We start from the raw sequence: 18366 nt of genomic DNA, 5'->3' as shown, positions 1-18366 counted from the left end.
CTCTGGACAACTTTGCTGGCCTGAGTGGGGAGGAGAGCATCAAGAGTGGAGGACAGGTGCCCCAGCCAGCACCACAAGCAGCCCTTCCTGGAGGCCTGCCCCGCCATCACTCCCCCTCCCCTCCATGCCAATGTCTAAGGAGAGGGGATGGATCCAAAATCATCAAGCATGGCTTTTGCTTAGGCAAAGGGTGACCACAGAATCCCGTGGGCCTGGAACAGGACAGGATCCCACTCACATTAGAACCCATGATGAGCGTTGTTTCCATTGCCTACTGAATGATGCAGTAATAGAAATAATAAAGGCTCCACATAACATTAAAGTAGGATGAGTTTTATGTATGTCTTGAGATAGTCAACTCAGGAGAGAACAACGGTTTCAGCCCTATTTATGACACCAAGTTGGTATAAATTACTTTTTGAAAGATTGAACTTGTTTTCATGTGCAATCCAATGCATGTTTAGACAGGAAAAAGGCCAGGGCATGCTGGGAGCTGTAGGCCTTTTCTGTCAAGACATGTATTGGATTGCACCTTAAGTCTACCCTTTTAGTTTGCAACTATAGCTTCTTGCTATAGCTGCTAGCTTCCTGGGTTTTCTTGCTAATTCTTTTTCCATTCCTGCCTTTTTTGTTTTTCTTTTGCCACACACAATTTTTTTTTACTAGTTCCTTCAATTCTTCATCCCCATTTCTCAGATCTTAACACTGAGAAAAATGTTGAGAAACTAGCTGGATCATCTCCACTCACAGCTAAGCTATCACACAAAGTTTCAGCCATTCCTCATTTATTGCCATGTTGTGATTGACATTCTTAACATTGCACATGATTGACCATCCTCACAGATGGGTGTTTTCTACTTTTGCACGCTTCTTTTCTCTATCAGCTGAGACTTGATTCATTCCTGGACAAATAAACCCATTCAGATTTTGCCAGCACACATTCAAACCTCCTGTTAAAAGAGGTGGGAGAGGTCTCAGATGCTCGAACCATCCAGTTCACTCTATTTGACTAAATTGTGGGATAAATGCAATGAGAAAAAAAAAATGCAAAGTGAGAGCACGTAATGCAGTAAATATGCCTCTCCTGATGCAACATCACCTTTTCAAATATGGCATTTTTGCTTATCATCTGTGTGCATAAAAGAAGCCTGTGCAGCTCATGGCCAAGCCAAACGGAGCCTGCCAGTCATACATTGCAGCCAAGGAGGGGCTCTTTCTTTCGCAGCTTTGCCGGGGCTGCAAAAAACAGAGGGCTTGCCCAGCGCTTGGCTGGCCAGCACACATGCAGCAGGCCTGGCACACCATTTCAAGGATGTTCCTGAGAACCTGGGCCAAAATGTTCACATGCGGAAATGCCAAGCAACTCCACTCATCGGATATAGCTCACCTGGAATGTAGACTCTGATTCCATCGACCAGCTCCTTAGCTGGCAATGGGTAGCTTGGCCCTTTCCATTGCAGCTGAAGGGCCGAACACATGGTTGGACAACGAGCGAAGAGCTAAAAGCACTTTTAAAGCTGTTTTCTCAGGGAGTGAAAGGGAATATAACAATGGTTACCTCATTGTAGCACAATTCAATTCTTCCTTCCTTTCATGGAAATGCACCTTCTGGTGATTATTAATTTCGAGAATTGGGCAAGTGAGCTATTTCTATCAGTATCTGTAGGAGCTCTGTGAGTGACCAGGAGGTAGAAAACACTGGGCCTTCTTTTCTATTGCCTTGATCCTTCTTTGCTTTCCTTAATCTGTGTTTCTGCTCCAGGATGGCAATGTTTTTGGTCTTTTTTATTGCAAGCTATTCTCTCAGGCAGAGAGAGCTCTTTTGGGTTTGCAAGAAATGCCCAATCTGGGAGGTTCCTGCCAAGTCAGTGATGATTGTTAACCATCACTAGCCTGGATAGATATCAGAATGGCCTGGACAAGTGAAAGATGGACATAGTACCCATGTGGTGGCAGCGGCAGCGGCAGCGGCAGCGGCAGCGGCAGCAGCTATGAGTGTGAGAAAGCACCTGCATTATGAATACTGATTTCAACCAACCCTCCCTCAAGTGTATCATCTTCAGGCCCTGTGTGGAATAACGCTTGCAGCTCTCTCTACCCGAACTGGCATCTTGTATACAGCAAATTGTGCTCCTCTGAAATCAGATTAGAAACAGAGTATTCTCTTTACAGAACTCAGTGCCTTTACAAAGCTGTACAAGTAAGAAAAGTGTTAATGTAAACTATGCAGTGGGCCAGATTCTCCAGCTTGGCTTCCTTGTCCTTCCCTTGGCTTCCTCCCACCTCCGCGCTCTCTCCCTGCTTCTCTCTCACACACACACATTCACACACACAAGGACCCATTCGCCCCGAACGATATTTCCTTCGCGGAGGAGGTTGAATGCAGCTGTCCTTCGGAGATGTCAGCGCTGGCTTGCCCGGACGATGCTGTCAAGAAGATTGCATCAAACCTGTGAGGCGCTTGCCTGCCAGTGACTTCCCCTGGAGGAAGAAACAAAGGGAAAGGGGAGGTGGGAGGAAGAAGCCAAGGATGTGAATGCATCTTGTTGCTACTTAGTGAAACTGGCCAGCTTACACGGTGTTTCTTTAGAAGCGGGTGCAGTGACCAGAGAAGAAAGACTTGGAGAAGAAAAAGTTGCTGTGGAGACATATGAAAGACCTTCTGCTAATCCTGCAATTCTTCCTGGTAAAGTAGGAGTGGGCAACTTTGAGAAGTTCAGTTGTGGGAGGGCAGGGAGAATAGGTGACACCATTGGAAGTCATTCCCACCACCACTGCTGGCAAAAAAAGCTGATTTGCCATTGTTTTTAGGAGGAAATTATTACAGAGCACTATGGTGGCCAAACTGAGCTTGCAAACAAGCTGACTGGGGCAGTTGCAGCCCATCATGACAGTTTGTTTCAGATGCTCTGTGGCAAGCTGAATGTTGGAAGCCTGCCACTGCAGTGGTGGGGAGCTGAGCAAGTCGCAGCCTGCAGGCCACAAGGCGCCCACCCTCAGCAATCCAAGTGTCAGGAATGCTGTGTAGCGCATCTCAACAGTTTGCTAGTGGTTCGAGGAACATTGTCCCCAGACAGCCACATTTTAGCCGGTTCGTTTATTCAATCCCACTCCATGCCCTCCATGTCAAAGGTCCTGCTTGGCTATGGAGAGTGCCTCAGGCATGAGGCTCACTTCGTTGTATTCTCACAACGAACAGCCCTGTTGGGTTTGCAAATGCTGCTCTTGGCTTGGCCCAGCCATTCAGGGCAATCCTTCAATTGTCTTTTTGCATCATTTAGGCAATGCGGGTCAAAATGGCCATTAGTGAGCGAAGCTGAAGAAAAGACCCAGCTTGCTTTGCTGGTACAGCTGATGAATGCTGACACAACAAACAAAAATGCTTCCTTGTTGGATCAATTATTAGCAAGTATTAATTCTATCCTCCATTTGAAGTAGATGCTTCTCCCAACCTTCAAGTGCCCACACCCCTTTTTCTCTGGGTTATCTCCTCCTTGATTTAATGAGCTCGTCTCACATGCATATTGCATTTGTGTTCTTCTGAGTGGCTCAGCCCAACATACAGAGATACTAATGAGGGTCAGACTTGCTTAGCTTCCCTGATGAAGCTGCACCAAGCACTTTTGCATGAACCTTTGAGGCCGTGATATATGCAAATGGTTAATCCGAGCATCTGGGATTACACGGTAGACAAGAAATCAAACCAATTTTGTCACATGATAATTCTGTACTGAGTACATACCTGGCCAACCACAAGATAAATATATTCCAGCATTTTTTTCAAGGCATTCTTCTCAGGGTATAATATATATCATGTCATGTCATGTCATGTCATGTCATGTCTTTTTTTTTTTTTTACAAACTCTGCTTCAGATTATACAGCCACTGATGCATACAAAGTAGTAGAACACGAAAGTCCAAAGACTGAAACTGTTCTCTCAGAATAAGAAGCGTAAGGTACAATCCTATGCAATGCTTAGACAGGAAGGTGGAGCATGCTAAGGGTTGTCGGCCTCTTTTCCTTGCACTGGATTGCATCCTTAGAGTAGCTGCAATGAAATCATGCTCCCATGGTTGTCTATGGCATTTATTTCTTGGCTATTCAGTATAATTCATTTTCATGCATTTTTTCCATGGTCTGCCCGATTAAAACACCTGGGTAGTTATTATTTCTTTTAATTTTGCGCATATCTTTATGCTGCTGAAGGTGAAATCTTATGGGTGTTTAGGCACAAAAAGCCCTTTTTTTGTCTTCAAATGCTTAGGACTCTGTCTTTAGGTGATTGCCCACCCCCCACCCAAGACACAAGGTGCATGCTTTTCTTGTTCACCCCTACAGAGCACTCTCTGGCTTCCTTTCGTTTGCTCACCCTCCATAGCTGCACTTGCTAACAGAGTTTCTAAAGTTCTGCTAGACATCCATAGCCTATTATGCAATGGAGTGCTGATGCTCAGCATGCTGACTGAATCTGGCCCTTTGCCCTATTCAGAGTGGCTTGTATCCGGCAAATGGAGTCAGCTATTAGAGCTTGAAAATGGCTTTCATCTCTCTAATATGTAATTTGGGAAACAAGGAACAGGAGAGGAGGGAGGGTTGTCCCTCTACTCTTGTATCACTACTCGCAAGTCTACCACATGCAGAAGTATTCGGCTGGGTGTATGTCTGAAGAGAGCCCTGTGTTTTCAAAAGCATTCAGTGTCTTGTTGGCACACGGCAGCACTCTGGGATCAGGCTCTTTCTCTCCTGGACAATAAGGCCTCCCCTTTGTCTGCAGACTACTGAAACGTGTGCCTTTCTCTGACTGATCTCTGGATCATTTGATCATCCAGAGTTCTGTAGGAAGCTGAAGGTGGGCCAAGCTGAGCGAGATGTGTGCCCTTCTTTCCTTTTAAGGATGGATTGAGATGCCCACAAGCCAGAGGCTTCAAAAGTTACCCTGCAGTACCTGTTGCTCCATGGGAAATGCTACTAAAGGGAACAGGAACCCACAGAAATGGGAAGAGGCATGTGTTGCGCTAGTAATCCACTTTTCAGACACAGAGGGCCTGGTAGGGTTTAGCAATTGGTGAAATGAAACTGAAAGCTGAAAGTCTACAGTGCAGCAGAACTGCATCCCACGTTACTTGGAATAAGAAAGTGTGATTCTTCCCTACATGACTGCAAGCTGTAACTATTACATGTATTTCCTGATGGAAGTACTTCCTGATGGTTAGGACTCCCAGGGTATGGAATGGGTTTCCACAGGAGGTGGTTGAAACCCCTAGAGGTGAGGCTGTTCAAGGATAGGTTGGACATGCACACGGTAGGCATGTCCTGAGTGGAGCCAGCTGGAGTCGGGGGTCAGACTAGATGGCCCAGGAGACCCCTTCTGACTCACTCTGTTTCTATGTTTCTATGCCTTGTAAACCATTAAGAAGAATGCTGACTCTCTGGAAGCAGCAAACCACAAGAGCTTGCCCTCTTCCAGCTCTTCCAAAGAGTGTGGCAATCACCAAGGTTAATTTCTTTCAGTCATCCACTGCTGGTGCCAACAGACTATCTCTTGGCTCTTATACGTGACATGAAGCAGAGGGGCAGCCTATTGTGGAAGAACCCTCAAGAATCAGCTTGTACTCTGGAGCCCTCCTTGGCTCTGCTGGTGGTCTCAGGAAGGAATCAGTGATAGCTCAAGACTAGAACTGACCCCACCCCATGTACAGGCTGCAAATAATTGAGGAAAATTAAAATCAAGGCAAGTATGCTCCATGTCCAGCACAAGACCCAGCGTGGTTAGAGTGCTGGCTGTTGGACTCAGGAGACCTGGGTTCTAGTCCCCACCTGGCCGTGAAGCTCACTGGGCAGCTTTGGGCCACTCACTAGCCTACTTCACAGGGTTGCAGTGATGATAAATCGAAGAAGAAGGATTGGGTATGCTTCCCCGGGGTCCTTGCAAGAGGAAGAAAGAAGGGTTATAAATGTAAATGTAATGCTTATACTACTAGTCATAATAAATGAAATCCATGGAATTGCTGAGCAGCTCCCTGCTTAATTAGAGGCAGTGGGATCTGTCAGGTTGTGATGCATGTACGCATCAATATCAGTGCCAGAACCATCAGCTCCCAGGCCAAGACAGGCTTGTAGGCCAGGGCCATGGTGGGAGGCATGACTTCTGGAAGAAGGGCCTAGTATCCTGGGCTAGCCAGTGTGAGAGAAGAAAGAATGCTGGGATTCTTGCCAAGGCAAGGTCAGGCATTTTTCTCCTTAAAGGGATTAGGCAAAACAACCTGGAGAGGAGCATGACCCATTGTCTTGAGATACCTGGAAATGACCCCACCTGTAGCCCCTAGTCAAAAGGGATCATTTCTTACCCAGAAAACAAGAACTAAGGCTCAAACCAAGAAGGCATCAAGGCCCATTCCAACAATTAGTGTAAGCTTGAGAAGTACCTCTTCACTTGTTCTGAGAGAAAAGGCATAAATATCAGGACATCAGAAAGGAGACTTTCTCTTCCCTCTCTCCCCTGCACGCTGTTTTGGACACACAAGCTCCACTGCTGCAGGATGGGAAATGGACCCCCCCACTCCCCCAGTCTCTCTCTCTCTGTTAGGCAGGAAGCTCTCTCTTTCTTTTCAGAAATGTAGAGTAAGATTGGGATGTAACAGGAATATTTGCTGTCTGGACAACATGGGGTTAAAAGCTTGTGCCTGCTCTATAACTTTCTGATGAATTAACTCTCCTTTCCTTTCTAAACTCTCTCTCTCTGTGTGAATGCAAAACCAGGGCTTGTTCTCTTTAGCCATGCATGTTAATTCCCAGCAAAAGGTCCCAAACCTTTCAGGGCAATCTGGAGGGAAAGCGCCTCCTTTTGAGGTGAATTGCCCCCACATTTCTTGGCATAACGAGGTGTTTGGTGTTTCATCCCAGGCTGTCTGGAATTGGCTTCTGAAGTCTTTGCTTTTACTGGCCAGAACTGGGATGGAGTCCCTTTGCCAGCGATGCTCATGCCCTCTGCCCCTGGCCTGAGCCACCCTGATGCCAGAAGGATGGTTTGATACAGAGGGCAGAAACAAGGGGAAGCTGCACACTTCTGCAAACGGGATCATTCTTGCTCTTCAGATGAGGATCAGCTGAGACTCTTTCTCTGAACTGTGGAACTCTATGCACAAGCACTTGGTTTCTCTTCGGTCTGTGTACCAGGCGGCACAGCCGCCAGGAGCCCAATGGTCCCAGACCCTGTGCTGATCCAGCAACTCCTCCAGAGGTCTTTGCCCAGCCACTTGCCGTCATGCCACATGGCACCATGGAGAAAAAGGGTGTGCGGCCAAGACTTCACCTATGGGACATCCCACAGGAGGAGGAGGAGGAGGAGGAGGAGGAGGAGGAAAGAAACCCTTCAGGAGTAGGGGCAGAATCTCAGGTTAAGGCTGAGGACGGTGACTGAAGCAGCCAGTGAGTGAAGGCCGAAGAAGCTTGCCTCCCTCCCTCTGGCCCTCTATTTTTGGCTTTATCCACTCTGTTCACACACCTGTTCTATGAATATCAACTCCCTCAGCTCCTGACACTCCACCAGCCAGGAGATTGCAAGCTTCTCCTGTGGCAACAACACAGGGAAATTAGCAGTCTGTATTTCTGGGGGCAAATAGCTACTTCAGGGCATCTGGTTTGCTGGACCTTTCAGAATCTGCATTTATGAAAATCTTAAACATATAGTACACCTGTATCCACTAGTTCTTGGATGAGAAATGATTTCCTATGAAGTATTCCCAAACTTCCCATATGTTTTCAATATATGCTTTAACTGAAGGACCGTATCCTTTCAAAAATCATTTTTATTAGAATTTACCAGGAGAGGAAATGATACATGCCTAGACATAAGAAAAGTAACATAACTTAAGAAGCAAAATCAAGGAAAATGCTGAATAAAGGGCTTTTTAAAAAGTGGCAATAAAGAAAAGTAATGGCAAGAGAACATAAAATCAACACAGATAAATTTATATAAAAAGAAATCAAAAGAACATTTAAATTTGTATACATATAAGAAGTAATGGATGACAACATAAAGTGAAGCTTTCTAGTTTTTAATAGGACAAGTATATGTTTGGAATGCTATTTCAATGGTGGTGAGGCAGGTTTACCTAGCCACGAATCCCTGCCTGCAGGTACAAGTACCAGCTCTCAGAAGGCAACCCACCAAGTAGGAGGAAGTCACACTTCCCTGTTAAAATCTGGAGGCTGTGTAGCAGCAGTGCTGGACTGTGCAGCCATACATTTTCAACCATGCGTACCTGCTCTTGCAGTCTGAATCTGTATTTGGAAAATGCCATTGCTACATCAGATTCCACATCTTTCATACGCATTTGCCTTCTCCAGCCTGGTGTCCTCCAGATGTGTTGGACTGAATTGTCCATCCTCCCCATGGCCTTGGGCTGAGAATGATGGGAACTGCAGTCCAATGCATCTGGAGGACATCAGGTTCCTCCCCCCAGCACAGAAAATGTATAAACATGTATATTCAGTCACTCTCTCACTCAAAAAGCTACCCGATTTTTAGAAGCCTTCTAAACATTTCTGCTTTTAAATGCCAGAGAGGTAAACTATCCCATTGTAAATTGGAGTTTGACACAAGAGCTTCCAGATGCAAAGCTCCGAGCACTACCAACCAGAAGGCACTGTGCAACTATTCCACCTTTTTCCCCTTAATGGTGAGGATGGATGGAGTGGTAGGAACCGTGGGAAGGGTGCAAGTGCTAGGCGACAACAGCCTGGCCCCTCATTCCATGGGCGAGGCAGAGGGATGGTGGGCTGGCCTGGAAAAGGCCTCATCTGGAAACGCCTCTGCACACACAGTGGCAGCCCCACAGGCACCATGCCTAGTTGGCATGATGTCTGAGCTACCATTGCAAGAACTACTGCCTCGGGTTTGCATCCTGCTCGCTTTTGCTAGTAGCATCCACAGCTCGGCATCCCTTGCTACCTTCATGGCCACCCCTTGGCTTTCAGGCAGGGCAAGATGCAGCAGGATGATACCACATCACACATTCTGCTTATCCAGCCATTACATGGAAGAAGGCAGTGGTAGTCCCATCATAATGTCTAATGAAGTCCCAAACCTTTTCTTAAACTTCTGACCACTTGCCTTCATGTATAGATATTTAAGTAAGTTGCTGTATAGATCACAGCTGTGTGCCATTTCTCAGCTTGGTCTAGTCTTCTTTAAAATCAGTTAATTAGACCCTTCCCACAGGGTTGAATGCATTGACTTTATGTATAATGAAACAGCAAATCTGAAGTCATCCGTGGCTACTGTCCTCCGTGTATTCAACAAGATCAAATAAACATACACAATTTTTTAGTAAAAGAACAAAGCATCAAAGTCCTTCTTAGCAGTTAGTAACACTTCTTAAATAAGACATAGCAATTAAATACTCTGTAGGCCACAATGTGGCATTGAGAATGGCTCATTAGAAAATAGAGAACAATTCCTTGAAACTTCCGTTTGGCTGTAAAAAGAATCAACCTTGGTGATAAGCAAGATAAGAAAAAAGTGTAAATAAATCACACACTTTATAGGAATGTGACAAGTTTGGGCATTCAGTTTGCAGAGTACCTAACATGAGTACAAAGAACTTGGGAACCCTGGAAAAATACATTTCCCAGGGTCCCTAGCACTGCGGCATTGGCTGTTTGGGGAGATCTGCTGCAAGATTTCCCCAATCTTGCCAGTGCCCCAGATCAGCCTTGTTGACTGGGGTGGCAGGACTGAGCATGAGAACTTCTGGGGAGACTTCGAGGGAGGTGTTCCGACCCCTTTCAGGGTCACAATGATGTTAGGGATAACTGGGATTGGAAAAATGTGCACAATGCTTGGTGAGAGTGAGCACGTGCATGGCTGCAAAACAGCCTGCTTGTTGAACCCAGCCCTAAATCAGACTGTGGGGACTTTGCCTGCCACCAGTGCTCAAGCCACCTCGATTTTTTGCAGCTGTGCATAATGACTATGGTGGAAGCTAAGATACTCCAACTGGTCAAAGAAAAGACAAGATTCCGCAGACTTGCTTTCCTGCACCCCTGAACTCCCACACAAAAGAACAGTCCAGATTAACTTTCATTTAGGGAAAGTTAGTCAAGCTTACCTCCAATGGGGAAGGTTGGTTGTAACTTAACTGGTTTCAGGAAGACAAAGCTGAAAAGGAAACCCCTTCAGGCATTCCAGCCTGCCTGCCCAGCCATCTTTGCACTGGGAAGGTCTCTAAGTGGAACCTGCTGCACTTAGGTTCTTCTTGCGACTGTGCAGCAGCCTCTATCATGGGCCGGGGGAGCCGATGCACACAAAACAGACTTCCCTTTGCAAGCATTTCCCTGCATTGCTTGTCAGGCTGTGTGGCTGGGATGGGATGAGGCTGCACTTTGCCACTCCGTGATTGTAATCACATGGCCCTAATACCTAAATGGGGCCTTTATATGCAGAGATCCTCTTCTACTTTCGGTTATCGGCTTCTTCTGTGTTAAGGTTCACACTTGTGTAGAACCTGACTGTCATCTAAGCAAGTTGAAATGAATGCAAGGACCATGTTAACAGAATGAATAAAGAGTCTTGCATACATGATGAAGAGGCAGCATCCACTGTTCTATGGGAGTCATTCAAGAAAGAAATGACACAGGGTTGAAGAAAGCACAGGAACCTTCTCGGGGTTTAGCTACATGTTGCATAGGGTTCTCTGATCCTATACAATGGCATTTTCTTTTTCCTTTGCACAATGCATCCGTGAGACTGCAATTTGGAGGGGGTGCCTCTTTTCCCCAGAGAGGGTAAAAACAATTCTGGAGCAACGAGTGATTTTTCAGCAGAAGGGCAGAGCAAGACAAAAGGGACAAGAAGCTGCTCTCCTCTCATCTTGGGCTTTCCTTTCTGCATGGCATGAACTAGGGGTGGTATGTTAAAAGAATCATGGAACGATGTGTAACTTGTAGTTTTACTATCAGTGGGAGAAGACGGAAAAGAGGGAGAGAATAAAGAATTAAAGAAAGAGCAGCAGCAAGAGGGAAGCTTTATCCATTACACAAGAAACTAATTCTTGAATATTGTAAGAAGGGTTAAGCGGAAACTGCTCACCTTTGTTTCTAAGACTGTTGAAGAGCAGGCCCCATGTTTTGCTATATCATGCTATGCATGATGTTGTTCTGACACTCTTCTTTGCCCTCGCTGTCCTCAATTTCATTTGCCTTTATCACTATTTCATTCTGATTGGCTGTGGGGAACTCAAATGATTCTGTGGATGATTGGGATGCTACATAATGTCACCCTGGATATATGTGAGGATCTCATAGGTCTCCACAGCTAATAGCTTGAATAACTTGAGGGCAACTGGGGCTGAGGTCAGATAGGATAAGGAGGAAGAAATTGGATGCCAAGGGAACAAAAACACCCCCAAATCCATCAAACACTGCACATCTTTAGCAAGAGGAGCATGTTTCCAGTAATTTGTTCAGCTGCACTAGAGGTGCTAATTTCAAAGGAAATATTGAAATGAAAGATATTTACTGCAATTGTAATGGTAACAGTTATCAAGTGATGAAATTATCTTTTCCCTACTCTTCATTTAGGTGATAACTGAAGGTACTTCCTCTATGGACACAGATGCTTGCAAGATGTTTCTTCAGTAAATTTTGATGGTTGGCTACTAGCTCTAACACATTTCACCTGTTTGGAGGGTGGGGGTTCTGGAATGTAGGTAGTGGAAACAGAGGTTTCTGAAGGACATGATGTTTGCTTTTGGGAACTGATGTTGTTTGTACTGTCTTTCTGGATGTTTGCCTTCTTCAAGGTCAGTTTGAGTTCTGGTAAATAGATATTGAAGGGAAGAAGCCCATCATAAATCACCAGCATGCTCTCCTTCCAGGGAAACTGATTCTATAGCAGCTGCCCTTGGAACTTTCTACTGTTTGGGAGATCGGGGAACTAGGAAACAATATGTTTGGTCTAAACTGAAAACAGATGTAGGCTTGTTGTAAAGTCTTTTGCCATTCGTGATGTGGCTCGGACTTCTCAGCAGAGCAACATCTAGGCAGTGCAATAGTGTATTGACAGTAGAAACGCAGCACAGATTTTTTATGTATGCACAGTTGAGTATGAAGCCTATGCATGCCAGGTCAGAGAAGTGCGTATCAGATGAGTGGTTGTTGATCTGAATGAAAGGCATTTCAGACCTGACTTCAAGGGCTCTCCCTCCCCATAATCATCAAGCAAGCAGCTATGCAGGAAGGGCTGCTCAGCACCCAACAAATCAATGATCAGGGTGATAAACATATGCTTATGCACCAAGCTAAGCTATGGATGCTGGGACGACCAGCAGCTTAGATAGCTTTAAAATGGGTTCAGGCAGATGCACGGAGGATAAGGATTTCAGTGGCTATTCGTTATGAGGCAGGGGAAGGCTACTGCTCCGTGGGCCTCCGATAGGCACCTGGTTGGTCACCAAGGAACAGGAGCTGGGCCTTGATAGGCCCTTGGATGGATGCAGCCAGGCTCTTCCTATGGTCTTATGAATGCCTGCGATATCATCATACAGTCCCTCCTACAGCCAGGCTCAAAAGGCTTCTTAAGCTCCTGCCAAGCATTTGTTGCTACTTCAGGGGAAATCTTGACTTTTCTTTTTCTTTGGATAGCTGACCCCCCCCTGGCATATCACAGATGGCTTTTGAAATTCCCTTAGTTTCAAAAGCAATTTTCCATTTGGCACGAGGAACTGCTGTATGTGAAAAAAGTACTTTTAATTAAATGCCTTTGGGCTCATGCTTCTTTGCTGGGGATTGTGGGCTTGTCCCAGGGTTTCAGAGTGGTGTGTAAACCACACCATCACCTCCCTTTGCTAGGTTCAGAAGTCACAACAACCTATGCCATGAAGGTAACTATGCTAATTAGGTAGCTTGTAACCAGCACACAAGGAAAGGAAAACTGCCATGGCAGCCTAATTTCCTTCTGTCCATAATTTATTTTTCCACATTTTAGATTCCATTCACTTAAAGATATTTGAACAGAACTACAATAAACTTTTGGCACTGAGTTCAGATTCTACCTGCCTTGTTAATAAAGGAAGACCCTCAGCTAGCCATTGTTGAGAGACTGATTTGAAACAGGTTAATCAAATATTGCTTAAACAGATTGCAGGAATTAGATTACAAAGAGGGAGTACAACTTACGTGATGGTCTCTCAGGCATTCAGTATACGTGACCCAACATACAGATGCTGCACATACTTCATATGAAACCCCAGCAAAAAGTATGCTATGAATACATGTCTATGTTTTAACAGGCTGTTGCAGCAAAACCAGGGTGTCTGGTGGCACTTAAGAACCAGCACGTTTATGGTGGCTTATGCTTTCACAGAAGTGGACTGCAGTCCATGAAAGCTCATGCCATTATAAACCTGTTAGTCATCACGGTGCCACAAGATGGTTGCTGCTCTGTTTGCTGATGTCAGTGGGGCTTAGTTCAATCCACTGCAGGCAGGGCGGGGTTCTAGCTGAGTGCAAAAGAGCCCTGAACCCACCTTGCTCCATGGCTGTGCATGCATGGAGGTGAGCCTTCTATATGGCATGGGAGGCTTGCATGCACCTTTCATGTCTCTGGCCAACCTCCTCCAAGAACACACGTTCCGGGCTCACATACCGGGTTGTGGAGAACCCATAGGGCTGAAGCTCTGGGGCTCCTTACTTAGCACAGAAGATGGCATCCCCTGCCACCCCTTCTGAGCTCCCAGACCTTCAGCATCCCTCACCATAGCTGCGGCTGGGGGCACGATGTTCCCGGCAACAGTATCATTCTGAGCACTCCTTGGGACCATGGCTATGGTGAAGGCCATAGTGATCAGCTGCACTTCAAGATTTACCACCATCCCTTAATGAACCGAAGAGAGGGAAGGGCTGCATGGGGATGGGAGGTGTCTTGCAATGTCACCCTGGGCGTCTGGAAATGTATACTGTGGGGCAAAGGGGAAGAAGATGAGCTGTGCAATGCCCTCCACGGATCCCTTCTGGTTATGCTAGAACAGAGTACCCAGAGGGAAATGAATGGAGGCTGTGGGGTATCATAGAAAGGGCCTATCACAAAATCCTACCTTTTTATTATAGGCTAACAAAGTGAATGTGGTACAGAAGCCTTGTTGTAAAACAAAACAAACAAAAAAACAAAATAAAACAAGCCCCAAAAGCCCTGAAATAAAAGAAAATGCTGGAGAGAGAGAAATAAATAAATAAAAGGAAACATAACCAAAATCAAATGAACTTACCATACTGCGAGTGAACTTTTCTAGAGAAGTTCTACGACCTTGCTCATTCTCGGGCTTTAGAAGGGGAAAAAAAAGTTAGGAAGGAAAAAAAAATACCAAAGACAAAACAAAGAACCCCTTCAGCTTAAAACTTGCTTTAAAGGCATTAGCAAAGGGAAGACAAGAAAAAAGCCTGCACATTTCAGACACACGGTGAGTGCTGTTTGCTACAGCAAAGCGACAGGAACTTTTGCACTATAGTGCTCTTGGCCGCATTCGCATTGTGAAGCATCCCCTCCCCTTGCCTTAAACTGCAGCTCTAGAGTTTGGGCAAGATCCAGCAGGGCACTGCGCCCACCTCAGTTCTGTTCTATCCCACTGATTCTCTTCCGCAAGTGGGGGGTCCTGCCAATTTCACTGTGCAAGCAGGACGTGTCAGTTACACGAGGAAGATTTAGTGCCGCCCAGAGGAAGCCCGGAATGAGTGGAAATGCCTGTTTCTGGAAGGAGGCAGGTCAGTGGAACAAGCCACTCCACTCACCTCAGGTTGCCCCAGGAATGTTAAATGCAGTTGCGCCAGGTTGAGATGTAAGAGAATCGGCGAGGGTACAAGTACCTCATCGGATTCTGCCCTTTGGTCCCAAATCACCTATTTCACGAGGAGGATCTGTAATGCTTCACCCGGCATCTCTGTCTCTGAATGCTTTTCTATCCCTGCACTACATCTATCAGGATGGCACCTTAGGTTTCCCAGCCAGCAGACAACAGTCTGCTATTGGAGAGGGAATGACTTAAAATGGCACTGTCCCTCATTGCCCTCTCCTGCAGACTCTCGCCTCCCTTTGCTGGCTTCTGTCCCCCTCCCCTTGTCGATTTGGATGGGATGCATATTCTTAACTTAGATTAGGAGTTGCTTCTGAATGGAGTTGGATCAGGGTGCATATCCACGGAGACGGAACAACTGTCTTACTACATTGTTGCATTTAATCAGAGAAATGTGCAGGGTGGGTGGGGTAGGGCTATTCTGCCATGGTTTTTCATCCTGTGCTCTGAGGAACTGTTCTTGGACAGCTTCCCAGGTGTTCCTAACAGACTGCCTGCCACAACTTATTTATCCCTGCAGTGTGCAGGTAGTTTGGGCAAGGTTCCCAAATCCTGGCCTTGGCCTCAGGTGTTCCAATGTGCTAGGATATGCCCCAGAAGCCTCTGCTCCTCATATCTCAACAACAAATAAACCAATGCATTTCCTGAAGGCAAATGCTTTGAAATCCACTGAGACAACAGAATGAATGTAAGGAGCATGTGGGCAAACAGTTAACACCAACGCGTCCGATATATAGTAGGATTTAAGAAGATTGGATGAATTCTTCTAATTGGCAGTGATAACAGTAATTTATTTGGCTATTTATAGTTTGTCTTTCTACGATAAAATAGAATTCAAAGTGACTTAAAATAAATAAATTTATGTTCTAGCTTTGTGATATGCCTCAAGCTCTGCTAATTAATACCAATGGAGGTATTAGATATTTAACATTACGTTTTGCTTAGTCCAAAGATGACAGATCAAGATACCTGTTCTCTGCTTTGGTCAACATTTGAGGTGTTGGCGGTCTACTCAGGTGCAAGTCCCACTGTATACAGTGGGGTTGAGTTTCACAGCAATTGGTGACATAAAGTTTAGGTATGATGAGGCTTTGGTACCATCATTTTTTAAAAGGTATGATTATTTATTTTGTGTTTTGCTACTCCAAAACTAGAAATGGAAATAAAATAATATTATAATAAGAAAGCCATAGACACAACAGATATGCCACCATTCTCCAGAGAAACACCAAGCAGCTCATTTGGCATGAGACAAATCCTATTAAATAGGAACAAAGAATTCATGTTGATGGCAGGCATGCAGTTCTGCTGAATAAAGGAATTATAATGGATGGAGGGAAAGCCACAGTGCACAGTGCCAGGGTCCCTGTCTAGCCTTGGTTCACCTAGACTTGGAGGTCTGTGAATCATGGGTTTACGATGGGTTTATTGGTGACATAACTTTTTTTCTAAGCAAAGAGCAAGGAAATCTGATAGAGCTGAGGACTGTATTAAGATCTGCCATGCTTCAAATCAAATAAAGCAAGGAAAAGAAAACCATTGCTCCAGGAAGCAGGGAAGCACATAACGACATTACTTCAATGCTCTGCTTTGCAAGTAATGTTTCTAAAATTGCCTCCTTCCTGTCTACTAATACAGCTTGAGGAGAGGGGAGGAGAACGATCCAACGGGGGAGTGGCAAAAGAGCAAGACCTTTGGAAAACTCATTTTCATTCATTCCAACAGCACTATTCAACTCACCCTGGATACAGAAAGCTAAGAATGGCCAGTTGTTGATTGTGACTTATAGCTCAGTCGAGATCTACACTCTGGTGCTTGAGAAGAAGGAGTCAGTATTGGAAAGGGTGACCGAAGTTTCTTCCAGGGATCTGGCTATAAGGGACCTCCTCCTAGGGTCTACAGCTGTCATCATCCCCACCCAGCATGGCTCTTTGGAAAAGGCTGGTCAATAGGGACTAATCAGGTAACAGTCATTAACATACTGCCTATAGCAAGAGTAGGCAGGGACACATTTTTCAGGTTTTAAAAAATCCCATAGAGAGCAGGCTGGAAAAATGGAGGCATGGAACAGCTGCTTTTTTTGCCAGCAAACCTTACGAGTGCATGACAGAAGAATCGATGTTTCAGCACCAAGGCTCTTGGGGACAGGGCTTCAGTTGGAACGGTTACTGGTACAGTTTTCCCTATTCATCAAAATGCTTGGAATCCAAATCATACTGCTTGGGACACCTCGGGATTAATGCCTAATCTGCATTAGGTTACTGCAGAAATGATTTAAAAAGAAGCCTGCATGTCTGTAAACTAAATATTTTCAACATGACAGTGTTCTCATTTTGGGAAATTCTGCACTTCTGAACTATTCTTTCAAATAGCCTTCAAATTACTTACAAAATGACTTTTACTTTTCAGATTACATGTAGCACCAGAACGTAAAGTTCCTTTTGGCTGCAGGAAACCCTTGTATGCATAATTAAAAACATTTGGGACTAGAGACTTAGGCTAGCACAGTTTTCATTGTTGGGGAAATAAAGCCCTCCAGTGGTTTGCTGAAAACACAAAACAACCATGGTGGTTGCTGCTGGATTTTGGCGGCAGACTGCGTTCTGTTTGTTCTTTAGTACTGCTGTACTCCACGTTCAGTGTTGTGGCAAGAACCACAGAAGGGGATGAGAATCCACAGGATGCCCACTCCTGTCTTTTGGATTTGTGGGTACATTTGGGAATTCGAGAGCTGCGGTAAACACAAGCACAAAATGGCTCCCGCAAGGGTGTGGCTAGCCACATAAAGAGCTGCCATGGCGCCTGGATGGCCAACAGGGAACTAAGGAGTTGAGTGTGTTGAGCAGGCAAAAGAGCAAGGTTATAGGCTGGGAGGGAGGGAGGAATAACAAGGCAGAGGGGGAGAGGGGAGAGAACGAGGAAGGCTAGAGGCCAGAAAGTGAAAGAAAGAAGGCTGCCCTAATCTTTTCCAAGGTTTTTCCTAAGATGACTTTTTCCAAAAAGGACAGGGAGGAGAGAGTTTTATGGGTGCTGTTGGAGATCTCAGGGGGTGTTGTGTGGAGGGCCCACTGCCTTGCAAGTCTCTTGTAAGGATTACCGAAATAATGCCCAGCAAGCATTTTGAAAATTTGAAAAGCACTAACGCACAGTAGGGCAGCAATCCAAAACACATTTCCTCTCATAGAGTGGTTATGCATTTCCAAAGAGACATGCATAGGATTGTACTAGAAGTGTGATTAATATATTGACGCCTATCAAAGAAAGGGAAGTGTACATTGGTTATCAGCCGCATTCCTGCCTACCTGTATACATTGTTAATGTTTGGATCTTTGTTTCCATGGCAGACCTTTGCCTGGTTGGATTCAGGTAAGTAAGTATCATTTTGCAAATGAGAGACAATAAGAATGCAGTCCTGTGCATGTTTTCTGGCTGACAGGGGAATGCTGGGAGTTGCAGGGATTTTTCTGTCCAGCCACGCATTGGATTGGGCCTTTGCTTGTTTATTCTAAAGCAGTT

General features: G+C 45.3%; 1 protein-coding gene across 7 annotated transcripts in view; it reads right to left on the bottom strand.

The window, feature by feature from the left end:
- Nucleotides 1–312: 312 nt before the first annotated feature.
- The window catches only part of RGS6 (regulator of G protein signaling 6), a 257675-nt gene continuing 239621 nt past the window's right edge, over nt 313–18366 (bottom strand). For 3 of the 7 annotated variants that reach the window (XM_044436433.1, XM_044436435.1, XM_044436438.1), the window contains one exon: nt 7792–14322. In XM_044436433.1, coding sequence (XP_044292368.1) covers nt 14068–14322 — 255 coding nt within the window. In that variant the 3' untranslated portion in view covers nt 7792–14067. Of the gene's footprint in view, nt 2482–7791; nt 14323–18366 lie in introns of those variants that run through there. The other 4 variants (XR_006415338.1, XM_044436436.1, XR_006415339.1 and 1 more) reach the window with 2 other exon arrangements.

This window comes from Varanus komodoensis, unplaced genomic scaffold (genome assembly GCF_004798865.1).
Source record: "Varanus komodoensis strain SLA01 unplaced genomic scaffold, ASM479886v1 scaffold3, whole genome shotgun sequence".
Classification (NCBI taxonomy): domain Eukaryota; kingdom Metazoa; phylum Chordata; class Lepidosauria; order Squamata; family Varanidae; genus Varanus; species Varanus komodoensis.
This window is presented reverse-complemented; position numbering and strand designations above follow the sequence as displayed.